The 20,522-nt window shown below is 54.4% G+C and overlaps 1 protein-coding gene across 1 annotated transcript in view; it reads right to left on the minus strand.

Annotated features, from left to right (window-relative positions):
- KLHL29 (kelch like family member 29) overlaps nt 1-20,522 on the minus strand; it is a 331,854-nt gene that overhangs the window by 70,894 nt on the left and 240,438 nt on the right. The window contains exons 4-5 of the mRNA XM_027555978.1: nt 2,514-2,655; nt 301-813 (exon numbers count right to left, since the gene is read on the minus strand). Of these exons, the coding sequence (XP_027411779.1) occupies nt 301-813; nt 2,514-2,655 (655 nt within the window). The remainder of the gene's footprint in view (nt 1-300; nt 814-2,513; nt 2,656-20,522) is intronic.

Genomic DNA, 20,522 nt, shown 5'->3' on the forward strand with positions numbered 1-20,522 from the left:
GGGCCGGGGCTCAGGCTGAAGGCGGAAGGCCCTGTACTCGGCAGGCTCTCCCCGCCCTCCTCTGCTTGCCTACCCACGTTTCCCTGCCTTCCTTGTCCTGCCCTCCACTTTCCCCTCCGCCTCCCCAGTCTAAGACCCAGCTGTCCCAGGCGGGAGGCCCCGGTGCAGCCTGGATTGAAGCAGTGGAGGACTGCTGGGGAGCTGGGCACCAGGAACCAGGCTCCTGTGCACGCTGTGGTGGTGACCACACACGGGGGCACAGGTGCGGGCACACAGGAGCACGTGGGCTGCAGGACTTACCTTTGGGGTGCCCAGGGTCCGTGAACTCATACTTCCCCACGCCAATGGTCCGCAGCATCTGTAGCCCATGGGCCGATTCTGACGTGGGGGGCCCGTTGGTGGCCGGGGCCACGCTGGGAAGAGTGGCAGACGGCTGGGCCAGCAGCGGTGGAGGCAGCAGGGGCCCTGCCATGTGGCCGTTGCCCACGGCGGTGGGTCCCGGGCGGGCCACCTGCCCGACGCCAGGCAGTGTGGAGACAGCCAGGGGCTGTGGGCTGGCATACAGGGCCTGGGCGGGCATGTTGACCACCACGCTGCTCAGTGGCTGGGAGGGCGGCTGTGGGAGTGAGTAGTGGCCTGGCATCAGCGGGAGCTGGGGCCCCACGTGGGGAGGCAGTGAGGGGGTCACCCCGATGACCGGGGCCTGGACGTTCACCGCTGGGCTGAAGGTGGGAGGCTGGGCCACTCCATAGGAGTGTGAGATCAGGGCAGGCTGGCTCCCGGCGGCCACCGTGGTCACCCACGGCCCTGTGCCTGCAAGGGAAATAGGAGAGATGTCATCTGCTGGTTATACAATTCACTCAGCAAACAGCGACCGACGGCCTCCAGCCCTGGGCCGAGTGCTGGGGTCAGAGAGGTGAGCAAGGAGCCTGTGTCCTTAGAGCTCACAGACTAGGAATCTGTGATTAGATGAAGCCCTGCTGGGTCGGCCCTCACTAGCTGAGTGATCTTAGGCAAAGCCTTCCGTGAGTAGATTCCTCATCTGCCAACTTCACAGAGTTGCTGTGAGCAATGAGATGACACACAGAATGAGGCACCTGATTTTGATAATGAGAGAGGCTGGAGAAAACTAGAAGCTGACAAGTGTCCGTGAAGCAGTGCCAGCAAAATTCTAGAATGGGTTGCTAAGGGGGCTTGTTTCCAAGCCTGTGGAATAGGAGGTGGTGTCACTGTGAGCTAATCTGGTGTCTTAAGGATAAGGCATGCCTTCTGACACTCAGTCCTCTGCAGGACTAGTAAGGGAGCCTGGAAAAACACATCAGAACTTCAGAGCACAGTTGGTGAAACCTTGGATAACTCCATGGTGAACATATAGAGAGGTAGAGCCACAGAAGTGATTGACTCATGAGCCGGCTAATGGCCCAGAGGATGCTGGAGACGTAAAGGGAGGTCTCTAGTGATGGGCTCACCTTTTCTATCAGTTATTTGGATGATGGAATGGAAGACATATGACCAAGTCTGCAGGTGACATCATGTTGGAAGGGTTAGGCACAGGTCAGCAATATAAGCAGGAAAAGATGCTAAGAGTCATACGGGAAGATATGGATATGGTCTTGCTCTTGGGTCCCCCACATCCAGCTGCTTAAGCCAGACTGTGAGGAAAAAGACAGAATAGCCACCTGGACAGCCTTGGGGTCTTACTGTTGAGAGAGCATATGATGTGGTTACCCACAGAGCAGAAGTGAGGTGAGGCTGCAGTCATCAAGGTAGAGGGGTTGAGTGAAGGAGGGGCTGCAGACCACTCGTGGTTCTGTGTGTTGGGTTCTGAGGGATGCAAAGAGAGGAACAATGCCGAGGAAGGTGAAGGGACTGGGCTTGAGGTCATGGCTGAAGGATTCAGGGTGTTCTTCCTGCAGAAGACTTGGAGGGGGATGAATGGGGGTCTTCAGATATCTGTAAGGCTGTGGTGTGAATGGCTAAGCTTACATGTTTTGTGTATCCCAAGGGGAGGCCTGGGATCAATGGGAGATAACAGGGAAGGTTTTTGTTATGGTTGGAGCTGTCCAAAGAAGGCCTGAGATGCTATAGGAGGCGGTAAACCCCCATTTCCCAGTGAGTGGAACCTCTCTCAGTTCTCATATAACTGTTGGCAAAGCAAGACCTCACTGGATGGATGACTTTGGAAATTTATGAATCAGAGTACTGAGGTTTGGGAATAACTAACCAAGATAACTTAAAGCAGATTCAGAGTCACTCCTATGTCATTCTCTCTCCCTTGTTCTTCCCAGTATTTTCTTGAGCAACAGAGAAAGGGATGGAGACACAGCCTAGGGAATCACACACAGTCACACCCTCCCTGCGCCTCCTCCCTGTCCCTGATGCAGCCTGAGGTCCCGGCCTCTGCAGGCCATGGGTCAGGACCTGCTGAGGAGCTGGGCCACCCAGGAGGGCTTGGACACCTCCCCCCGCCCCAGCCAGAGGGTAGGTGTCTCCGTCCACCCTGAAGTACACACCTGAATTGTCGCTCTCCCTCATCTGTTTGGAGGGCGGCTCATCAGTGTCCCAAGGCGTGGACTGATTGATGGGCGTCTGCCCCCACCGGATGCTGGTCGTGAGTCCCTGGGACTGATTGTCTGCTTTGGAGATTCCGGGGGCCTGGAAAGAAGCAGAGCAGGGGGATGAGCACCCACCGCCTGGCAAGAGTCCTGCCCCGGTGCCCAACCCCCAGCAGTCTCCAGAGGCAAAGACCGAGCCCTGCATCCAGTCCCTCAAGGGAAGTGCAGGGTGTCTTGGTTCAGTAGCAGCAGCCATGGCCTCAGCTAAGCTCCTGGCCTCCAGAACACCCAGCCTAACCTGGTGCCTCGCCCATCACCTGAGCTATCAGAAAGGAACGAGAGCCTTGTATTGTGAGAAATAAAGTTCCCCCAGTCCTTGGGTCATTAATAAACCACATCAATCATGATGGGCAGGTGTTGAGCACCAACTGTATACTCAGTCCTGGCCCAGGAGCATCAGGTGCCCAGCCTCTGACTTGTGAGAGGACGACCTTTCGAGGCATTACCGCCAGGCCCCATCCCGCCTCCACGCCAGCCTTCAAGGCCCCCAGCGTCCCCCTCCACAGAGGAAGCGTGGAAAGGTGAGGACTGGGGCCCCTGGGAGGACAGTGCAGGTCCTGACACCAGTCCAGAAGGCAGAGAGCATCTTCTCTGGGACCCTCAGCTCCTCCCTATGGGAAAGCAGATAGGCTCTCTGCCCCAGGATCTCATTTACTAATTCACGTATTTAATGAGAAAACCAACCTCAAGGCAGAAACAAACACTGGGACAGCATTGGTCTCCCTGAGCTAACACTTTACCATGGAATATTATATAGTCAATAAAAATCATGCTTACTCCCTAAGGAGATGGCAAAATGCTTCCACGATAAAGTTGAATGAGAAAAGCAGAATATAAATGACACACATATAACCTCACTGGGTAAAATAATATGTGCAGGAGGGAAAAATCCAGGGGTGGATTAATAAAGAAAAATAGTAGCAGGAATGTCTTTCTTGGGTGAAGGAATTAAGGGACACTTTTATTCTTTTGTCTACACCTCTGTATTTGCCAAATTGTTTACTATGGCCATTCCCAGTATTTATAAATCATAATATGTATAATAAACAAACAAAAAAATCCAAAAGACACATTGGAGAGCCTCGTACTGGGACGTGACGGGTGAGTCTCAACAGAGAGAGTTCCAGGAGGACTGACCAGAGCTTGTACGAGGGTAGCCAGAGCCCAGCCAGGTTGGGGGTAAAGTGTGACGTGGGGTTTGAGCAGACAGTCACCCACTGGGGACAGTCACAGGAGGCCAAAGGGGCCTCCAGGGACACCTGCAGGCCTCTCTCAAGTGAGGCCACCGCGCTCTGGACTCCTGCTGGAAGCTGACTCAGTGACCCAGCTGGCGGGGTGGAAGGAGGCAGCGCCCCCTTGTGGGCATCTCTGAGCAGCGAGGCTTTCCTCGCCAGGAAGCCGCGAAGAGTCCAGGCAGGTGGGAGGGTGGACGGACTTAGCTGGGCTCTGATGCCTAATGCAGATGACAAACAGCGCCTGCATCAGGGCCTGCTGGGAGGAGCGGAGCGCATCCTATTAGGACCGTAGGCTGCGCTGAGCTAATTGCATTAGGCAGCACTTTATCTCTGGGCTGCGTTTCAGATGCTTCGGTTCTGTGAACAGCGCAGGAAACAAAGGAAAAGAGTGAATCTCCCGAGGGAGAAACAATTCTGCGGACAAGCTTCCTTATCAGAGGGAGGCCTCTGCCCCATTTCTGTCTGTGGGACAGATGGGAGCTTAGGGTAGGCTAGGGGCTTCGGGATTTAGCCGCCCTCACCAATAGTCTTAGGGAATTTAGGAAACAATAGCTTGGCATCTGCAGCGTCTTTACATAGACCGCTTTCCCGCGTGTCCTGTCTGCAGCACCCTATTTCCAGGCTCTGGGGGTGCCGTGGGCTCAGAGGTGCAGAGGTTGCTTCCCTCATAATAAGAGGCATCTGGACCGGGGCGAGGGGAAGGAGCCAGTGTGATGTCCTGTTGGGGGCCCTGTTTTGGGGTTGAAATTTGAATGTGGAGTCCCCTGGCCTTCTCTCCAGTCCCCTCCTTCACTGGCAATACAACAACCCTTTCTGTCAGTAGGGGGCGCCACAGCCCCTCTGTGAGGTCTGGAATTCCTGGAGGCCTCCCAGGCTAGAGGCAGGTTTGGTTTTCCAGGTCCTCCTGCAGCCGCCCTTTGTCTTCCAATGAATCAGTATCCATGGCCCCAGCCTGGTTAACTCGACGGGACGGGGAAGGGCTTTGTGGACCTGGAGCCCCGCACCTGGTCCTTAGAGGCTTCCACCGCTGCCAGGAGGGGTGGCTGGGGTCTCCTCCTTAAGAGTGGGTAAGTGAAAAAGTAAAAGTCACTCAGTCAGTTCTTTGCAACCCCAGAGGCCCTCCTGGGTTCTCTGTCCTTGGAATTCTCCAGGCAAGAATAGTGCAATGGGTTGCTATTCCCTTCTCCAAAAGATCTTCCCGAGCCAGGGATCAAACCTGGTTCTCCTGCATTGCAGGCAGATTCTCTACCATCTGAGCCACCAGGGAGTGGGCAACCAGACTGTAAAGCTTCAGGAGTTCCTGCTGGTCTCTTGTGCCTTTGCTGGTCATCTGGTTTGCTCTTCAGTTAACTGGGCTCCTGCTCTGTGGTCGACCCTGCCCAAGGCACCAGGGACACGCTGTGGCTGAGACTCAGCCCTACCCTCGGGGGTCTGCTCCCCGCTACACCATCTGTGACCCAAGACACACTCCAGAAGGAAGCTGGGGGTGCGGGGCGGGCCCAGGGCACTGGCACAATTGAGCTGTGGCTACAACAGGCCTGCTGTCTGCCTGTGTCTTTCATGACTCTCACAAGCGAGTTCTTACCTACAAGAAAGAGGTTGTGCTGGAGAAGGAAAACAGCCTATTTTTTTTTTTTCTTTTCTTTAGGAAAGACAAATAAGGACACTCATTCTGCTTGGCACTAGCAACTTCTGAAGCTATGAGCAATGTGCAGTCCAGGACTTTTTATTTATTTTATTGAATAAATGAACATTCCCTCCTTCACTCCCTCCAGAAAAATACACACAGGCGAGGCTCTTTGCGGAGGCGGCTGGACGCCCAGGTGATGAAGAATGCAGCAGCTGGTGATGTGAGTCAGCTTGGCTGACCGGAGCCCCGTCCTTCTGCAGTGGGGCTTCAGGCCCAAGGTAGACTCGAGGTCCCCAGGCTCTGGAGGTTTCTGGGGGACCATGTGCGGGTCTGCACATCCAGCTCTGAACTCCAAAGGCCAGGCCTTCTTGAGTTTCACTTCTCCTCGCCAGGGGCTCCACCCCAAGAAGGCATAGACACCGGCCAGGAGACCAGCCTGGGTGAGGGTCGAGGAGAGGAAGGCAGGGTGAGGGAGCCTCCCTTCTCCCCCTCTGCTGCCATCACCGAGGACATCGCCGACCTTTCCCCAGTGTTCCTGGCCTTGCTCCCACGACATGATGGCCCTTGGCACAGAGGCGGGCAAGGAGAGCCCTCCTCCTGCCTGGTGCCTCCACGTGGCCCTCTCTGCCCATCATTGGCCGAGCAGGCTTCTCTCTGCTTCTCTTTAATGAGATGCTAATGGGATGCATCATTAACACAGCAGCTTTTAAACCCTGAGCTCTTGTAAATTTTCAAAGGTCACATTTTTACGGTGGCTGACAGCATCCTGCTTCTTTCAGTGGCTGAAGAACACTGAGGAGCCCCATCCTTTATGGTTGCAGCTCTCTGTGAGGGGCATGGAGGGCTGAGGCGCCCGCTGGTTGGGGAGCTGGGAACCTCCACCTGCAACAAGCCCCCCCTCCTACAGAGCTGCCCTGGGGCCCTTGTTCCACTTAGGGCCGCAGGTGGTGAAGATGCCTGGTAGCGGGGGTGGGCGAGGGGCTGACCCCGCTGGAGGGGCAGCCATGCCTTACCTTCCAGGAACATCATTTGCTCACCAGGCTGCACACTTGTGAACCTACAACAGCCTCGACAGGCTGCCTCTGCTGATCTGTCCATCCAAAGGGGGCCCTTTTTTTCTGCTTTGCCCAAAGGTGCCATAGAGGCCAGCAGCATCCCAGGTGGTCAAGGAAATTTGAAAGATGATGAAATGGGACTCTCTGGGGCCTTGCCACGCCTTACTTGTTCTCACCCCTTGTCCCACGCACATGATGGTCACAGCCTCGAAATGCTGCCCTTCAGGGCCCGCACTGATCTGCACTGTCTGGTGGGCTCCAGAATGGCAGGGATCCACACAGGTGCTCGGCCCAGCTCCTGCCAGCCTGGTGCCCAGGGAAGGCAGGGTCTCTGAGCTATAGTGTTGGCCAGCGGTAGGGTTGTTCATCACTGTTGATTCACAAATGCATGTAGGTATGGCCTGGCCTACACTTCGGGAGAGAGAATAATGGGAGTAACAGAAAAGAGATGTGCAATGGCAGAGTGGGAGACACTGGGACATTTAACTGCGGAGATGTCGTTTTCAGACTGTGGGGGCCGCTTGTGTTATGACCCCAACACTTGCCCTGGCTGCTGCTTGGAAGGTCTAATGCCCCCTCTGCTGACCTCCTGGCCCAGTGCTTGAGTATAATAGGAGATGTGGGGGCTGAGGTTGACTCCTGCCCCTGTTGGGCTGGGGAAGAAGCCAGAACTCAGCTTTTCCCACTATTCACCCAAGGACATCAGGAGCGGGTGAACCAATGAAGCCCAGAAGTTAGGGAGAGCTGATGTTGGACCACGAAAACTAGGCGGAATTCAACAAGGCTGACAATTTTGGCTGAATTTGCCACCAAAGGAGCCCAGAGCTGCGGGTGCATGTCCAGTCTAGATATAGCGGACAGAGCTCCAGGGACCACTTCTGGGGCTCATGTGGGCTTCCTCCCGGAGGAATGATAGTACCGGTGTCCAAGTCCTTCTCCTGCCCATGAACCTGCCTCCACAGACTGGAAGCTGCGAGTCTCAGTGCTCTTGTGGCTTGTGTGTTGTGACAGCGCGGGCAGGGACTGCCATCTGCTGAGCGTCCCTGAGAACAGCCGCCCCATCTTCACAGCAGTGAGACTGTTCCCCCAGGGGAGCCCAGCGTCCCCCAGCCCTCACCTCGCTTTAATCCCTCAGACCACACTCCAGTGCTCCCTCTGGGCCTGAAGCACCACTGGACACCAAGGTGTACCCCAGCCGGCGGGGATTGGGGGTGGGAAATGGCCTTAGTTAAAACGGAAGTGGCAGGGCGGAAGGTAGTGGGAAGCCCGCGGCTGGCCGCACTCTGAGCTTCACCCACAGCTGCGTTTTTAATCTCATGTGCTAAGTTGTTTCAGTCATGTCAGACTCTTTGCGACCCCATGGACTGTCACCACCAGGCTCCTCTGTCCATGGGATTCTCCAGGCACGAATACTGGAGTGGGTTGCCATTTCTACCTCCAAGGGATCTTCCTGACCTTTCTCCAGGGTCAGGACTTTCCTGGATCTTCCTGATCTTCCAGGTTTGTTCAGGGATCCAGCCTCCCTCTCTTATGTCTCCTGCATTGGCAGGCGGGTTCTTTACCACTAGCGCCACCTGGGAAGCCCTTTTATCTCATGGCTCCCCATAATCCTCACCTAATTTGGGAAAGAGAGTCTTTGGTGAGACACTCATACAACCCCTGGTTCTGAATTCTAGGGACCCTTCTGACAAGGAACTGCTGATGTGGCCTGAGCCCTGCAGTGGGCCTTTGACTTTTTTTTTTTTTTCCCCTGACTGCTTTTTGAACGCCCCTATCTTGCCCCCATCTTGAGGTGGAAGCCAGAACACATTCTCTGCCAGCTTCCCTTGGGGCTGGAGCACAGGCTTGTGCCCAGCTGCTCAGACACCCTGGAGTGTGATTTTAGTCTAGGGGTGCTGGGCGGTATGAGGAAGCCAGCCCAGCTCCGAGTTCACGCTCTGCAGTGGTGGTGGCAGAGGCACATGGGTCTGGGAGCACACAGGGTCTGGTGTCCTGGGCCCAGCATCAGTGACGAGTGCTCTCATTTCCTTCTCCCTCTGGAGGGTCCTCAGACTCCTCTTGTGGGTTCCCACAGGCTGCCAGCAGATGTGAACGCTCAGGCATCCCTGAGCACCAAGCCCAGATTGTCCTAGGAATCACCTACCACCGACTGCCAGCTCCAGGACCCAGCATAGCTGGGTAGCCTGCTCCCTGCAAAGAGTGGACATTTCACCTCCTTTTCAGCATCCCTCCCCCTGCAAGGCATTTAGGGGCTTCATGGTGCCCAGGTCCACCCATGGGGACTAATGGAGACTAGTTTTTGGTAAACTTATTCAGACTGGGGTGTTGGGAACTTCCTGGGGCCCTCGAACTATAAAGGTGCCCAGGAAGACAATCCTTATGTAATTGTGGAAATTCAGGCTGGGGGTAGGGGAGAGATAATTTGGTGTCTGAATTTTTTAGATTATAGTTCAGGGGTTTAGACCTAGATGGCTGGCTTTCTAGGACTTGCAGATTATTTATGAGAGCACCGCTTCTAAGATCAGATAGGTAGAGCATTGACCACCTCGATGGCAGGGGCCCTCTGTCTCATGTGAGTGCATGTAGGAAGATCCTGCGTGTGGTGGGGTTGAAAATGCGGGCCTCTGGATCCCACCTTCAGAACTTCTGATGCCGTAGATCTGGGCTGAAGGACCCTCAAATGTGGCTCCCTAACAAGCCTGCCGGGTGATACAGTCTGTCAGCCTCACTCTGGTGGAGGCAACAGCAGTCTTGATGTTCAAGTTCCCAGACCCCTATGCCCCAGTGTGGGGGAACTTAGGGGCTGGTGCCGCTGGGCAGGTCACAACTGGGATAGGTTTTGGGGTCTTGCTTATGCGGCTCATGGGAGCCAGACAGGTGACACTGTTTTCATGGACTGCTGTTCACAGCCTAGGTTTCAAGGGGTCAGAAAAACGCATTGACAGATACCAATGCTATAAGTTGGTGACCTCTGGGAAGAGCAAATGACACTTATGAGTCTCTCAGTTCTCATTTCAAGATCGCTACCACACTACAAACAAGAAAATAACCACAGTTAAATCCCCTCTTGGGGCCAGAGGAGGCTCTCCTGAACCCCTCCTGCCCTCATTAACCAGCTTGCCCTCTCTGGCCCCCTGAACCCAGGCTGTGCCCGTGGCATCCCCCTCAGAGAAGCACCATAATGCGCTCGGGGCCCGATGAAATTTCTAATAATACTAACCAATGATGTGTTAAATTGAGACACTTCTGGCTCGCATGCCGGAAACTGCACGATGGTTTAAAGGACCAGTGCTTACCTTTCTCTATCAATTTGCTGCTAAATTACTGCTTTCGGAGCAACTTACAGAAAAGTAATTCTTTATTTAAATTTTAATTTCAAACTTGTCATTTTAAATATATATTCAGATTCCAATCATATTACTGAATATGATGATGTCTCTGGAGGGCAAGCGTTGCTGCAAGGAGCTGGGTGGGAGCAGAGGACGTCATGGGGGAAGGAGGAAGGAGGAAGGGAGCTCAGAAAGGAGGTAACCACTCTGGGGGGCACTGGGGTGAAGGCATCCTTGTGTTGGGGTGGAGACAGAACTGCAGAGGCTAGTGGTCAGACTGTAACCTGGCCTTATGACCCCAGGAAAATACTTTATGTTGAAACCATCAACTGCTTCCTGTGCCCTCTGTCTCTTGCTGGACCACCCTGAGGAGCCAATCAACCATAATGGCTTGGATCACATTTATTGAGTGCCTCCTGGTGGCTCAGATGGTAAGGAGTCTGCCTAATTTGTCTGCAATGCAGGAGACCTGGGTTCAATCCCTGGGGTCAGGAAGATCTCCTGCAGTAGGAAATGGGAACCCACTCCAGTATTCCTGCCTGGAGAATCTCCTGGACAGAGGAGCCTGATGGGCTACAGTCTATGGCACTGCAAAGAGTCGAACACCACTGAGCAACTAACATTAACACAGACTCCCACATACCAGGCATGGGCATGATGTGAGCTCTTTCCTGAGGAAATCTGTGTTCTTATGTTCATTTTACAGATGAGAGTAAGAAGACCCAGAGAACTCCAGGGACAGCAGAGCCTGTTCTGTGCTAAGTCCCTGGGCAGTGCTGTGTGATGGCCAGAGTGTGCCTCGGTCACCTCTCTCCAGACCGCGCTGCTGTGGTTGACAGCTCCATGAATGGGTTTAGTCATATCAAGGCCGTGTCCACACTACCCTGTTGGGGTCGCCCATAGAATCCCTCCTCTGGTGTCCGCAGGTATGCCAGCCGGGGCTTCTCCTTCCCCCACTGTGTCCAGCCCAAGTGGGCCTCCTGCTCTGACAACACCCTGGGGCCAGGGAGCCAGTGAACTTGAACGTCAGGACTGTCCTTGCCCTCCCAAAGTGAAGTCCCTGGACTGCATCAGCTGGTAGGCTTGTTAAAGAGCCACATTTTGGGGTCCCCTGCCCTAGCCCTTCTGAATCAGAAGCTAGCCTTCCATCACTTCTCCCACTCAGTCAGACCCCCTAGACTCTAACCCACCACCAATGTGTTCTGCCAACCCCTGCCAGTGAGGTCCTGGCCCCTCCAATGAGGCCAGTTCTTCCGTATGAGACCAGGGCAGCGCAAACTGATACCTCCACCCTTTCCCAAAGTTGTCAATGCATGGCCTCCCTTCACATTTCCTCTTGCTTCAGCATCTACACCCCGTCTCCCTCCTTTTCCATCAGCCCCTTCCCCCCTTTTCCATCAGCCCCTTCCCCTTGGCTTTCCATCACAAGCACTGAAAAATCCTTATTTACCACTTCACCTGCCATTTCAGCATCCATCTGCCTTCCCCATCCCCTTTTGCGGTTACCCCTTCCTTGGGATTCAGGACAGCTGGTACTCACTCCAGTTACCCTCAGTTTTCACTTCCTTACCTCTTCCCAGCCCTGCACTTCAGGGAAATCATTCCCTCCCCTTTTAAAAAATATTTATTTGGCTGCATTGGGTCTTAGTTGCAGCCTGCGGGATCGCAGACTTCTCTCTAGTTACAGCCAGAAGGCTCAGTAGTTGCAGCACACAGGCTTCGTTGCCCCACGGCAGGTGGGATCTTAACTCCCCAACCAGGGATTGAACCCATGTCCCCTGCACTGGAAGGTGGATTCTTAACGACTAGACCACCAGGGAGGTCCTGAAACCACCCCCTTTCAATGGACAGTCACCTCCTGATGCCAAGCCCCGTAGCATCTCTTCGTGTTCTCTCTCTGATTCCTAACACCAGCTTCCTCCTCCTTCCTTCTGGAGCCACTTCCCTTGGGTTTCCTGTAGCAGTGCTTTTCCTGGTTGTCTTGTTGCTCACTGACCCCTTCCCTTGCCAGTTCTCCACGGAGGACGCACAGGAGAGCTCACACTCGGTGTTGCTCTGGCCCCTTCCTTCTCTCAGGTCCGTTGGGCACTCTCCTCTTTCATAGTTATTTTTCTGATGTGAAATGTCTGTGCGATAGCCTTTGTCTCTGGTAGAATCCAGCCTTCTATAGTATAGTAGAAGTATATTTGCTTTCCCCTTTTCCAACATCAAAGTCTATACTGTGGAAACACTTTTGCTGAAGGCTCGGCTCAGATGGCCTCCCTTGCACATGTACAGCAGCAGCGGCGGGGGCTGGTTTTTGCATCCTGCTCTCTCCAGTGCCCTGTCCAGGTCCTCCCTCTCCGGCCCCTTCCCCCAGACATCCTCCCAACGGATGGGCCTTGTGGACAAAAGAAAGATAAATCTGGCAGAACATTACAACTCAAAGCTTTCAACTTTCCTCTAACAACTTTCAACGGGAAACTTCTTAGTCCCATTTCCAAGTAACTTTTCATCCATTACAAAAACCCACAAAATTTTCAAAGGGGCTTTGAAATAAGATCACCTGGAAAAAAAAAAGCCCATCACAAACGAAAGTCTTTGAAAAGAAAGAGGCCTTTCCTGAGCTTCAGCACCCCTCTGATATCAGTTCCCTTTCATTCTGCTGAAAGGTGCAGGGCAACCTGGCCCTCAGCAGATGCCTGTGATGTGAAGCGAGCCAGTGGCCCAGACCAACGACGATGGACGGAGGACAAGGAGGAGCGTGAGGGGCACCTGCTCGCAGTGCTGGGCCGGGCCTTTCATCGCCCCCTTCAATCGGCCCTTGAGGCTCCCCCCGACAGCCGTGTTCCTTGGAACCGGCCCTGCCTGCTCAGAGGCCTGGCGGCCTTGCCTGTTCCCACTCATCTCTGTACTGGCGACAGCGTAGCTCCCTGCGGAGCGTGGCGACCCATCTTCATTCTTGTCCCCAGAGTGGGCGGGAAGGTAGGCGAGGCCGGGGCAGCCCCGCTCTGATCTTTACAGACGTTTCCCAAACAGCCGGCCCCGCAGGTGGTGACTCGGGGACCACCCCTCGACCTCCCAGCCTCAGAGCCTGTGACCCGCCCGCCCTCCTCTGGTCAGATTCACAGACGCACATCACATGATGGCCAGTGGCCGGGAGCCTTTTGTTATCTTCAGATTGGAAATCCTCAGCGAATCTGGTGAAGAATGGTCCTCTGTGCGGGGCGGCTGAGCTAAGAGTGGGTGCGGGGACATGCTTGGGGTCTCTGGCTGACTCGGCCTGGCCCTCAGACCCCTGTGCTCTGAGCGCCCAATATTAATTTGGAACCAGGCCTTCCCAGAGTTGCCTCTGAAGCACCCCAGGCTCGGGAAGCAGCAGGCTCTCAAGAACAGCTTGGCCAGGGGCTAGCCGGGCCCCTCGGACCCGCAAGGCTCTCCCAGCCTCTCTGCAGACAGGACTCTAGGACCGACTGTGTTTTCCTTGTATGGAGGACCCACCGGAGCCAGAAAGAACCCCAAGAACACTCACTGGCTGGCTGTCTGCGGCTCCTCTGGGGTCCTTTCTTCAGTGAACACCTGACACTCCTATTCACATCCACCGTCCACCTTCTGAGTCGTGGGCCTGGACGGAGCATCCCTTGTTTGTTGTCACAGACAAAGGCTTGCCCAGGAGGGGGAACAGTTCTGAGTTCTGAGCCCTCTGCTGCCTGCCTGACCTGACCCTCCGGGCAGAAGTCGACTGAGAACTCGACTCTCACGCCTGATGAGACGGGTCTGACACAGACATCTTCAGCAACTGCATTAGAAGCCTAATAAGAGAGAGGATTGTGGTAGGGTCACCCCGAGGTCAGGCAGGACAAAGAAACGAACAACGTCGCACAAATAGAGGCGACTCCTCAGACGGGGTGGCGCAGCTGAGGGAGCTCAAATCGTTTCACTGCCGGGACTTCAAGACTCACTGAAGCAACTTAGGGCCTGAGTGTGCATCTCAGGACCAGAGCCTGGGTTCTGACGCAGTGTGGGGTTGGGAACCCGGTGGGTCGACCAGGTCTGAGATGGAATCTTCCGGAATGACATCCTCTTGCCACCTGGTGCTTTCTCTTTGCTGTCTCCTGCCTGGGCTCTTTTTGACAGAGCAGTGTGGGTCCAGGCAGGGTCCTGGGGGTGGGGTGGAGTGGGCTGGGGTGTGGTGTGCCCTCTTGTGGCAGCCCAGCCCTGCTACGTTAGTTCAGAACTGAGGCAGTTGGAGTGACTTTTTTCTTTCCTTTCCTTCCTTCTTCTTTTTTTTTTTTTTAAAGGAAATGGCATCATTCAGCTCTAGCCCATCTTTTCAGGCTTCAGAAAACTTGCTGGGACAGACAGATTCTATTTAAATTCACTGGAGGTCCAGGTGCGAAAGGGAAGTGGTAAAAATCCTTTACAAGTGGTGGGGCAGGAGAGACAGGGAAGGAGGCCCTCTTGGGGTGGGTAGACAGATGGACTTCTCCAGCGGGGTGACATGTGAGGAGGAGTGGGGTTCTGATGACCAGTGCAGGGAAAGGGCCCGGCCCTGCCCTGCAAGGAGATGGGGCAGGCACTGTCCCAACGCTGAGCCCTTGGGCCTGACCCACCCTGCAGACAGCCTGAGAGGCTTTTTGCCTGTGGCTGCTTCTGTGGATCCTGGGTGAGGGAGAGGGTCCCAGACAAAGCCCCTCCACTGACATGCCCTCCTTAGCAGACTGCCTGGGCCCTCACTCCTCTCCTTTCACTCTTCACAGTGCTGCCTGGACACCACAGCTCCGTCAGTTCTGTGCTGGGGCCCATGGCCTCAGGTGCATCATTCATTCACTCATTCATTCGCCCCACTTTTACTGAGAAGCCATCATGTGCTCGAGACCATGATAAACAGTCTCTGGCCTAGGGGGCTATAGGAGAAATCACGATTATAACAGCTAATATCTGTCAAACCCTTGGATGTGCCCATTTACAACCCTCAAGACCTAAGAGTTCTTTGAGGTATCAAGATCAGAGTGTCCACTTCCGTTGTTCACTGTACGAGTCAGCTTCGGTCACCATAATGAAATACCATAGATTGGGTGACAAAACAACAGAAATCCTCACAGGTCTGGGGGCCAGCATGGCGGGGTCCTGCTGAAGACTCTGCTCCTGGCTTGTGGATGGCCACCTTCTAGCTGCGTCAGAGAGAAAGTTCTAGTCTCTTCCTATTCTCATAAGAACACTAATCTCATCGTGGGGGCCTCCATCATCATGATTCCATCTAAACCAAATAATCTCCCAAAGGCCCCACCTTTATTTATTTATTTATTTTTGGTCTTTTTTTGCTTTGTTTTTGGCCATACCACATAGCATGTGAGATCTTAGTTCCCAGACCAGAGTCTGAACCCTCGCCTCCTGCAGTGGAAACACAGAGTCTTCATAACTGGTCCACAAGAGAAGTCCCCCCAAAACTCCATCATTAAATACCACCTCAGCGGGGGCTACGAATTCAACTCTAGGAATTTTGGGGGAACACAGTTCCGTCCTTTGCCACATAGCATGCACACCGTGGGTACTGAGAAAAGGCTTGCTGTATTGAGTTGAGTTCTGTCTGTTGAGTTCTGTCTGACTGTTGTTTCTCTGCCTCACTTTGTCCACCAGACCCCTGGGGTGTTTAATGGAGGGCTGGCCACCCACAGGCCTGACCAGTGTTCGCTTGGTCTTCCCACCAGCCTGAGCTCTAATTTTCCGGTGGTTTGCTTTTTTCTCTCACAACATAATCTCCATGATCTCTAGTCTTTCCCGAATGCTGTTGAAAGCCTTGTTGTATTTATCTCTGGAGAATCCGCCGTGCCCCTGTGCAATTTTCCATTGTCATGGTTCATTTTAATTTCCTCTAAGGCTGTTGGCCACTCTCGTGTTCAGAAATAGCTTGTTCCACTTAATAAAAGCGCTTAAATATGCAGACACGAGAAGTTTCCTATGCTTGCTCCTAAACATCAGAGTAAGTGGAGTGAGATGCACGCCCCGCCTCGTGCAGTGAGGCTGTGCACTCGCCAGGTGGCTTCCCAGGAAGGAGGAGCTTGGAATCAGAGGTACAAGGATGGAAGCAGGATCTGAGAATTCCTGGTGGAAACCCGGCCGGCCTGGGTGGTTCCCTGTGCCATCGTCCAGCTCACAGCACAGGGTCTCCTGCAGTGCCTGCCATCTCCATAATGACCAGAGCTCTGGCCCTGCAAGTGGGAGGTCTGGGCTCCAGGCCGGCACCACCTCTAGCGCCTTGTGCCCTTGCACAAGTCAACTCACCTCTTAGAGCCCCTGCTTTTTCATCCAGAAAACATCCCTGATGATCTCCTTCCAGGACTTTCCTGGTGGTTCGGTGGTTAAGAATCTGCCTGCCAACACAGGGGATATGGGTTCAATCGCTGGTCCAGGAAGATCCGACATGCCGTGGAGCAACTAAGCCTGTGGGCCCCCAACTACTGAGCCCGCACTCTAGAGCCCACGTGCCACAACTACTGAAGCCTGCGTACCCTAGAGTCCACACTCTGCAATGAGAGGCCACTGCAGTGAGAAGCCTGTGCACCGCAATTAGAGAGTAGCCCCTGCTCCCTGCAATTAGAGAAAGCCTGGATGCAGCAACAAAGGGCCAGTGGGGCCAAAAATAAAATAAATAAATAAAAAGATTCTTCCAAAGGCTGATATCAATAAGGAGTAGAAATTCCCCATTTTCAGGGCTTATCACAGAAGGGGCAAAGCAGGGTGCAGCAAGGGCAGTTACTATTACTATTTCGGAACCCAAGCCTGCAAGAAGGATGCTCAAGTCAGTCTGTCTTCTATGTCCATTTTCCCCTGGGTTGCTGGAGCTAGAGAATCCTCTATAAGCTATGGATTATCAAGAAAGGACAGAAAGAAGCAAAGCCGGCTGGACTGTGATTCACACACCATGTCTACCGAAGCCTAGCTATTGGGCCATAAAACCAAAGCCACGGTATTCTAAGCTCTGGTGGCAACTGGTCTGGATTGCAGGTCAAGGTCTCAGAGCTGTGCTGGGCTTGCCCAGGGAGCCAAGGGCAGAGTCCCTGGGCATCTTTCTTTGGCTTATGTAACAGCAGTGAGGAGCCAAGAGCCTAGGGTGGCTGGTGATGAGAACAGGAAGGGAGAGGCACAGACACTGACTTAAAATCCTGGACAGAATGGCAGCTGGATGCTCACGTGGGTGCACAAGTGTGCACACACATGCACTTGCCTACCTACACACCAAATCCACAACCCCCCCACGCCTTCCACATGCCTGCACACACCCCCCATCCCCAGCCTGCTCGGGCAGCCAGGGGATTCCAGCCCCCACAGGGCAGGTGATGCTGGCAGACACCCCTTGCATGCCCCACGGAATCTTTTCTCTCTGATGGCTCTGAAGCACAGAGTCCCCCATGGCCACTTTGAGCTTCCCTCCCAGACACTTTTTCCTAAATCAGTTTCCAATCTGACTCATTTCAGTTTTAAAACAAGAAAACATCAACAAACACGATGAAGGGAAACAGATGGTAACAATTACAGGAGGGAGAAAACAGCCCGTTTCCTCTACAAGGGGCAGGCGAACAGACTGGTCCCAGACAGTGCGTCGTCCCCAGGCCACTGCTGGAGAGACCTGGACACAGGGCTCCAGGGCTCATTGCCATGGCAGGGCACAGGCCAGCACTGGGGATGGGGCGACGGGCACGAAGGCCTCCGGGCCCCACAAGGCAGGCTTATTGTAACCTGGCCGCCAGTTCTCCAGTGAAGAAGGGCTAGACATTCCAGCACATTCCAGGCTACCTCATTACCTCTGATGCCCTGTCTGAGGCCCGAGGTCTGTGTGGGGTGGCTCCCTCCCTTGTACAGTGGGCACTGTCTCTACTACCAGTCTGTGAGCTCCTTGGGACAGGATGGGGTTCCTCCTGGTGGGTGGTAGTTAGAGCTGGGTGTCTGGGTTCAAATGCAAGTCCTGCCGCTTCCAAGAGGGGTGAGATGGGGGCAAGTTAATGGACCTCTCTGTGCCCTGCCCTCCTTTCCTCACCCCTCAAACAGGGATAAATGTAGACCTTCAGCATGGGATTATGAATTAATAAGTGCAAAAGACTTGGAAGCCTGCTCAGCACATAGGAGTGCTGTGTGTGGATGCTGTCTCGTCATCACTTGTGCAGACAGCCGGCTCCTTGTCTGGCACCCAGATAGCCTGGGAAGGGGCTGCCAAGGGAGGGATGAGGAGGCGGGCCAGAAGCTGGGTCCTGAAAGGTGGGGCACACGCCAGGCAGGGCAAGCCACGCACTGCGGTTAGGGATGAGAGGATAAGCCCGTGTTGGAGTTCGGTGCCCGAGGGTCTGGGGGCAGATGGCCGGGTCCACAGTCCTGAGCTGGAATCTGCCGTCCTCCGTCCCCTAGGACCACTGTTTGTCCATCCTTTATGGTTCGAGTACGACAAGGATGCTACCCTTCAGCCGATCAGGTGGGTGGAGAGACAGGCAAGGAAAAAAGCGCAACCTGGAGAGATCACATGTTGTGATGGGGGAGGGGGCAGCCTCTGCCCTAGCTGTGTGGATCCAGGAAAGCTGCCTGGAGGAGAGGGCTGAGTCCTGAGCCTCAGGAGAGGGGAATGGTGGGGGTGAAAGCAGGGGGTGATGTGCCATTCTGGGCACAGGAAACATGATGCCCTTGGGGTCAAAACATGAGGGCATGCTGAGTGAGGGTTTGGGTTCCTGTTCTTTCATTGCTGAAGCCCCCTCAGCAAGGATGGAGTGGCTCTGAGTCTCGGTTTCTCCACCTGCAAGGAGAATGACAGTCCCCACCTTCCCAGGCCCGAGGAGAATCTATATCAGGACATGTATGAAAAGTGCCCAGGGGGCTCCTATACAGCAAGGTGCTGACTGCAGGGGGCTGCTGTTTTGGCCTCATTTGTGCACACAGGTCACACGAGTGGCATGAGCACCCCCCGCTCCCAGCACAGCGGTAACCACACTTCCCACACGTGGCTGGGGAGTGAATGTGTGCGTCCCCCCAGAGTTCAGATCCTAACACCCAGGTGATGGTGTTACGAGGTGGCCATTTGGGAGGGGGTTAGGTCACGAAGGTGGAGCCCTCGTGAGAGGTCCAGGTGCCCTTAGAAGAAGGTGAGAGATGCCGTCTCCTCCCTCTGCTGCCCGCCGAAAGGACCCAGGGAGGAGTCAGCGGATGGCAACCCTGAGTAAGGTCCTCACCAGAGCCTGATTGTGCTGGCCTCCTAATCTCAGCCTTCCACTCTGCAGAACCACGAGCAATAAATACCTGCTGTTTATAAGCCGCCCAGGTTACGGTTTTTCATTAGGGCCGTCTGAGCTAAGACATACACACGCACCTCCCATGGTTCACACTCCAGGGCACAAAGAGACAGCAGCTGGCGTGCACTGATGCCCCACACGTGCTCCCACCTCCCCCAGCAGCACACCTCCAGACTCACTAAGCCCTAGTCTCTGGGGATGTACACTGGCCACCCCTGCACCAGGGCCCTGGATGCCAAAGCTGCATTTAACCCCCTCACTTGACATCATTCTGGGCTCCTTCTGAGCATCGGGTGGGAGGCTGTGGAAGCTTCAGGATGAAGGGGAGGAGAGTAGACTTATCCCTTCCTCGCCCCTTCCAGGGCCTGTTCCTCACAGATGTGTGTCAGCCAGCGTATTGGGTGAGCACTCCCCAAATGCAGGGGGCAACTTCCTGCTTCACATTTTGGTGGCAGCTCCTTCTAATTTAAACTATCAATACATCCATACTCCCCTTGTTATTCTGGGGGCTCAGGATTCTCACAATTTTTCCAGGCTGCCCATTTCTCCGCCTGGAGGAGTCTCTCCCACCCATTTAAGGCCAGGCACACTTCTCTCCTCCCAGATGCTCCAGACCCGGCCCCAGGAAGGCAGCAGCCTGGGGGACATGGGGTGGGAGGCTGGGGTCTGGGCAACCTGGACAAGACCATTCTTCCCTTTAGGTCTCATTTGAAAAATGGGCAGTTGGAAAATAGCAGTATGTCTTAGCCTGGAGGCCTTTTCCATTCTCTCACCTGGGCTCCCTCACTCTGGTGGGCAGAGGGGGGGTGGCCTGGGGCTCTGGGTTGCTGAGCCAGTGCCTCAGCTGCTGCTGGGGGAGGCCTGAGACCCCCACACCGGACACTTTGCAGGGTCAGCCTCCTTTGCAGGCACATGCTGGGGACTGGGGCTTGGAGCACTCTGGTCCTTCCTCCAAGGCTGTCCCTGCAGCGATGTGGGTTCCTTGGGCTGCCAGGCTGAGCACCATTAAGACAGTGGTGTGGTAGCTCAAAGAACAGACTTTTGGAGTCTGTGGGAGAAGTCAAGGGTGGGATGATTTGAGAGAATAGCATTGAAACATGTATATTATCATATGTGAAATAGATCGCCAGTCCAGTTTTGATGCATGAGACAGGGTGCTCAGGGCTGGTGCACTGGGATGACCCTGAGGGATGGGATGGGGAGGGAGGTGGAAGGGAGTGTCAGGGTGGGGAACACACGTACACCCATGGCTAATTCATGTGAATGTATGGCAAAAACCACCACAATATTGTAAAGTAATTAGCCTCCAATTAAAATTAAAAAATATATAATCATGAACATTAAAAAAAAAAAAGACAGTGTTGCAGTAGCTCCCTGAATGCTGGACCCATAGTCAGGACCGGG

The sequence above is a fragment of the Bos indicus x Bos taurus genome, chromosome 11 (assembly GCF_003369695.1).
Source record: "Bos indicus x Bos taurus breed Angus x Brahman F1 hybrid chromosome 11, Bos_hybrid_MaternalHap_v2.0, whole genome shotgun sequence".
In the NCBI taxonomy this organism is placed as follows: Eukaryota; Metazoa; Chordata; class Mammalia; order Artiodactyla; family Bovidae; genus Bos; species Bos indicus x Bos taurus.